Below are 6,000 nucleotides of genomic sequence, written 5' to 3' on the forward strand. Positions count from 1 at the left end.
GGGCATAAGACTAGGAGCCGGTGTGGGACAAGAACTGAGATTTATCTTCTAGCAACCCCCACCATTTAGAAGTGTTTTGGAACCTAGGAGGTGCTTAATAAACAGTGTTATTATTCACTAGATGGATTTAGTTTGCCCATCTATTTCCGATCTAAAATACAAAGGACCATTCAAGCATTACCCTTAGGATACCTCAAAGTATATAAACAGACCCACGTGAGAAATCATCCCCATAAACACAGGGGAGAAAGCACACTTAAATCTTTGCAAAACTTATCTCTGAAGGAAAAAAAAAAATCTACAGAGACAGGGCTTTCACTCAGCTCGTCATGGGCAGGGAACGTGACTACCATTTCTATTATACTGTACTCTCCCAAGCGCTTAGCATAGCACCCTGCATACAATACGTGCTCAATGAATATTTTTGGTTGATCGATTGGGTATGTCACAGTTCCAATATACCAAGTGGGCGGGCTAGTGAGCTCATGCTGGTCTCTGCTAGGTTGAGTAGTGAGCTTTCTTTTTCCTTTGGCTTAGATCTCCTCCTTGTGGCCATTTACAAATGTCACCATTCCTCACACCTCCTTTACTGCAAAATCATAATTGTGGCCATTGAGAAGGGCTTATTATGGGTCAAGCACTGGACTAAGTCCTGGAGTAGGTCCAAGATAATCAGGCTGGACACAGCCCCTATCCCACGAGGGGTTCTCAATCTAAGTAGGAGAAGAGGGCACTTATATATAGATGAGGAAACTGAGGCACAGAACAGTTAAGTGACTTGTCCAAAGCCACAGAGCAGGCAAGAGGTGAAGCTAGAATTAGAACCCAGGACCTCCGATTCCCAAGCCTATGCTCTTTCCATTGGGCCCCCTACACTCTATGACTGCTGAACTGAATTGCTAAATATCATGGGCGATTTCTAATGGATGTTGGGAAAAGATCAATTGTGCTTGAGTTCTCTAGCTGAATGGCGCAGAGGTTGAGGATGAGACTACTGCGGTAGAGGGTTAATGAGCACAGATCAGAGAAATCATATGAAATTCACTTTGGCCAAATCTTAAATTATGCTGGGCCAGTAACCAAATTTCCTGTCTGAAAATCTTGAGTTACCTTCAACTTAATTGTAAATCTTGCTATAAGAATATTCTAAAGTGAAAAAGAAGATTCCAAGTGGTTTCTAAAATGAAGAAGAGTCCAAGTGATAAAGTCTATTAATCAATCAGTTTATGATATTAATGAAGCAGCACGGCCTAGTGGAAAGGGCACGGGCTTGGGAACCTGAGGACCTAAGTTCAAAACCCGGTTCTGCCACTTGTCTGCTGTTTGACTTTGGACAAGTGGCTAAACTTCTCTGTGCCTCAGTTACCTCATCTGTAAAATGAGGTTAAGACTTAGTAAAATGTCTGGCACACAGAAAGCTCTTAACAAACACCATAAAAAATCAAATCAAATAAGCACTTGGGTGAGTGCCATCCTTACCTTCAAGGAGTTTTCAGTCCAATGGGACTGTAAAACTGACAAATGTATCTCTTTCCTTTTCATTATTGCCTGATAGGGTTCAGATTAATCAATCATTCGTACTGATTGAGCGCTTACTGCATGCAAAGCACTGAACTAAGCGCTTGGGAGAGTACAATATAATAAAGTTGAAGACTCGGTCCCTGCCTACAAGGAGACTAAAGAGGATTAATTCTATGTGGGAAAATTATTTCTTTTAAATAGGTAGCAGTGAACCTAGAGTCTTAACAGATGGCTTTTGACAGTAATTCTTTTTTCTACCCTACCTCCAACAGTTGGACCTTGAAACACATTCTACGGAAGTTCTAAAGACACTTTTGCTTATTGACTTCTTTCAGGCACAAACCATGTTTTTAGCTGCCATATCAATCTGAATGCCAATTTTTCCTTGGGAGTTTGGGCCGCAGTGCAGCCAGAGTCAGGGTGCCACGCCCCCGGCTCTGGAATCCCAAACCACCCACAGTGCCCAACAATTGATGGATGGGCCCTGGCAAGGTCGTCAGTGCCTGAGCTACAACCAGAGGCTGGTGTGCCGGCTTGGGTAACTTGGCAGGCTACCCGCTGGCACATTTCACGGATTGGCCGTGACTGCTTTAGTCTGACGACTGTGTAACATTCAGGTGCCCCTTAAGGGGCATGGATACTTTCTAAATATACCTATGCCTCGGAACCAGCACCCTCGAGTGGCACCCGATGGCATTCAAGCCAACTGGCACTACTAGTCCACCTATCCACACACCAGAATATCAGTGGATTCCGGGAAATTTGCTGTTGTGGACCTAAGTGAGGCTGAGGGCCCCAGAGGGCTGCGTTAAGGTGGGGGGGGGGGGGAGGGGTTGCATTCCAGTACCTCCCGCTGGAGTTGGAATCTATTCAGGAGTGCTGGAGACCTGACACCTACTAGAACCCCAAAAGATCCACTAAATAAATCCAAACCCCAGGGGAGCCCTGGGATCAAAGCTCCCAGGAATCTTTTCGATCACAAGTCAACCTGTTCTCAGAACGGACCCCTGGGGTGGACAGTTTGCTCCTGGAACCCCAAACCTGTTACCCAGTCTCCCAAAATCCTGGCCAGGCATATGCTGGGCTCAGCTGCCTCTCTAGCATATATAGTTGCTAGATGATGCTGGGGCTTAGTTTGTCCTGACCAGAGAGGACCAGGCTGGGTTTGATTGAGAGAGGGGGAGCAAAGCTTTTCTATGGCCTCTCAATGCTCTGACACCCTCCTAGCATCCAGAGATGCTGCATTATTCCCTGCCACTTACAGGAAGCAGCATGGCCTAACGGAAACAGCACTGGCCTGGGAGTCAGAGGACGTAGGTTCTCATCCCAGCTCCGCCAGTTGCCAGCTGTGTAACCTTGGGCAAGTCACTTAACTTCTTTGTCCCTCGGCCCCCTCATCCGTAAAATGAAGGTGAAAACTGTGAGTCCCATGTGGGACAGGGATTATGTCCAACCCGATGATCTTGTATCTACCCCACCGCTTAGTACAGAGCCTGGCACATAGTAAGCACTTAAGAAATACCATTAAAAAAAAAATCAATCGATCAATCAATGGTACTTATTGAGTGCTTAGTGTGTGCAGAGCACTGTACTAAATGCTTGGGAGAGGACAATATAACAGAATTAGTAGACATGTTTTACAAAAAAAAAAAAAACTATTTCAGTCCCCCGTTAGTGGAAGGTGGCACTCGTTACTTACATTTACTTAGAATTAATCTCACAGATAGATAATAGCTACTAACATGAAGAACTCACTTGCATCTAGAGTTTCTAATTTCTGGAAGCTCTTCAAAAATGATGTATTCAGGATTCTAGGTAAGAATTCCTTTAACTGCATCACTTCTGTCATCAGCCTCTCCAGGTCTTTTTTTCTGATTCTAACAAATTCTTCTTTGTTATCAGCCTTCTAAAACATTAAGCACATTGATTACTCAGATTATTTTTGATAAGGACATAGAGTCTTGTCACCCCTATTTGTTTAAATTTTTGTTGTTTCCCAATCTGCCTCAATTTTACCTATTAAAAATTTTAATAACTAAAATTTCCTTTTGGGCCCGTGCTTCCCCAGGAGTCTAACCCTATATAATGATATCTTGACCATCGTGGTGGAGGTTTGGATGAAGAGAGAAATGTTCTGGAGGAAAAATCAGCAGGATTTAGGAATCTGACCAAATGTGAGAGCTCAACGGCAGTGAGAAGTCAAGGATGACAGCAAAGATACAGAATTCTGGGAGGAGAAAAAGAGTGGTGCTATCTAGAGATGGAAGAGTTAGGTGAGTGGAGGGCTTGCGAGGAAAGATGTCAAGTTCAATTTTAAATGAACTTCAGAACTTTTATATATATATATATATATATATATATATATATATATATATATATATGCATATACAAAATATATATGGCTATATATAGTCAAATATTCTATTATATATTCTAATAGTATGTCAGGCTAAATAGGTGAACCCTTGTTCTTCCACCTGTTCCCAGTATTTTTAAACTATTTTTGTCTAATTTACCATGGCCTAGAGGAACAAGCACTGCGCTGGGAGGCAAAGAAACAGTGTGGCCTAATGGATAGGGTACAGGCCTGGGAATCAAGGTGCTGGATTCTAATCCCACTTCGGCGACCTGACTGCTCCGGGATGTTGGACAAGTCACTTAAGTTCTCTGTGCCTCACAATTTACCTTATTGGTAAAATGGGGGAGATACAGGGTAATCAGATTGTCCCACATGAGGCTCACAGTCTTAATCCCCATTTTACAGATGAGGGAACTGAGGCACAGAGAAGTTAAGTGATTTGCCCACAGTCCCACAGCTGACAAGTGGCAGAGCCAGGATTCAATCCCATGACCTCTGACTTCCAAGCCCGGGCTCTTTATGTGCCAAACACTGTTCTAAGCACTGAGCGGGGGACAGAAGGTGATCAGGTTGTCCCCCCATGGGTCTACCAACCTTCACCGCCCCCCCTTTTCCAGATGACTCAGTGGAAAGAGCCCAGGCTTGGGAGTCAGAGGTCATGGGTTCAAACTCCGGCTCAGCCACTTGTCAGTTGTGTGATTTGGGGCAAGTCACTTCCCTTCTCGGCGCTTCAGTTACCTCATCTGTAAAATGGGGATGAAGACTGGGAGCCTCACGTGGGACACCCTGGTCACCTTGTATCCTTCCCAGCGCTTAGAACAGTGCTTTTCACATAGTAAGTGCTTAACAATCACTTCACTTCTCTGTGCCTCAGTTCCCTCATGTGTAATATGGGGATTAAGACTATGAGCCCCATGTGGGACAGGGACTGTGTCCAATCTGATTATCTTGAATCTACCCCAGCACTCAGTACAGTGTCTGGCATGTAGTAAGTGCTTAAAAAATACCACAATCATTATTATTATAATTATTATAATAAAATACATTTTAAAGGAACACAGACCCCATCCCCAGCTGTTCACTTTGATAAAAGCTGCACGTTCTCCGAAACGATAAATGCTATTGCGAGAACCGAGTTTGTTTCTTAGGATGAAATTCGTGCTTCTGCATAAGTTATATTCTTTATCCAAAGGCTATCGTTACGATGACTACGAGGGACCTGAGGCTGAGGGAAGTGACTGGCCCAGGGTCACGGGGCTGACAAGGGGCTGACAAGCCAGGGCCTCTGAGGGAAGGATGGGGACCTACGGGGAGGAGGAGAAGGAAGAGAATTCGTGCTTCTGCATAAGTTATATTCTCTATCCAAAGGCTATCGTTATTACGACTATGAGGGACCTGAGGCTGAGAGAAGTGACTGGCCCAGGGTCACGGAGCTGACAAGGGGCTGACAAGCCAGGGCCTCTGAGGGAAGGATGGGGACCCACGAGGAGGAGGAGGAGAAGGAAGAGAATTCGGGCTTCTGCATAAGTTATATTCTTTATCCAAAGGCTATCGTTATGATGATTTCGAGGGACCTGAGGCTGAGGGAAGTGACTGGCCCAGAGTCATGGGGCTGACAAGCTAGAGCCTCTGAGGGAAGGACGGGGACCCACGGGGAGGAGGAGGAGGAGAAAAAAGAGGACAAGAAGGAAGAGGAGAAGGAAGAAAAGGAGGGGAAGGAAAAGGCGGAGCTGTGTCCGCCCGGGCTCCGCACTGACCCGGCAGGTGTCAGGCTCAGGGCCGCCGTCGCCCATGGTGGCAGAGCAGGCCGCCCCGGCCCCGCCGCACGGCGCATGCGCCCTGGTACCACGTGACCTTCGCCCCCTCCCGCACTCCCCGCCTGAGGGGAGGAGGAGGAGGAGGAGGAGAAGCAGGACCGGCCTCACCTGCTGCTTAGCACAGCGTGAAGCGCCCCCCCTTTTTCGGGCCTCACCCGCTAAACCTGAAGCAGCGTCGACAGAACGCGGCCTTGGGAGTCGTGGGTTCGAATTCCGCCTCTGGCAGCTGGGGGACCGTGGGCCCAGTCGCTTCTCTGGGCCTCGGTGACCTCAGCTGGAAAACGGGGATGAAGATCGGGAGCC

The 6,000-nt window shown here is 46.5% G+C and overlaps 1 protein-coding gene across 1 annotated transcript in view; it reads right to left on the bottom strand.

Annotated features, from left to right (window-relative positions):
* LOC100081126 (heat shock transcription factor 2 binding protein) overlaps window positions 1-5,707 on the bottom strand; it is a 42,716-nt gene extending 37,009 nt beyond the window's left edge. The window contains exons 1-2 of the mRNA XM_007667221.3: window positions 5,638-5,707; window positions 3,277-3,427 (exon numbers count right to left, since the gene is read on the bottom strand). Coding sequence (XP_007665411.1) covers window positions 3,277-3,427; window positions 5,638-5,673 — 187 coding nt within the window. The 5' untranslated portion in view covers window positions 5,674-5,707. The remainder of the gene's footprint in view (window positions 1-3,276; window positions 3,428-5,637) is intronic.
* Window positions 5,708-6,000: the final 293 nt, after the last annotated feature.

This window comes from Ornithorhynchus anatinus, chromosome 18, assembly GCF_004115215.2.
Source record: "Ornithorhynchus anatinus isolate Pmale09 chromosome 18, mOrnAna1.pri.v4, whole genome shotgun sequence".
In the NCBI taxonomy this organism is placed as follows: Eukaryota; Metazoa; Chordata; class Mammalia; order Monotremata; family Ornithorhynchidae; genus Ornithorhynchus; species Ornithorhynchus anatinus.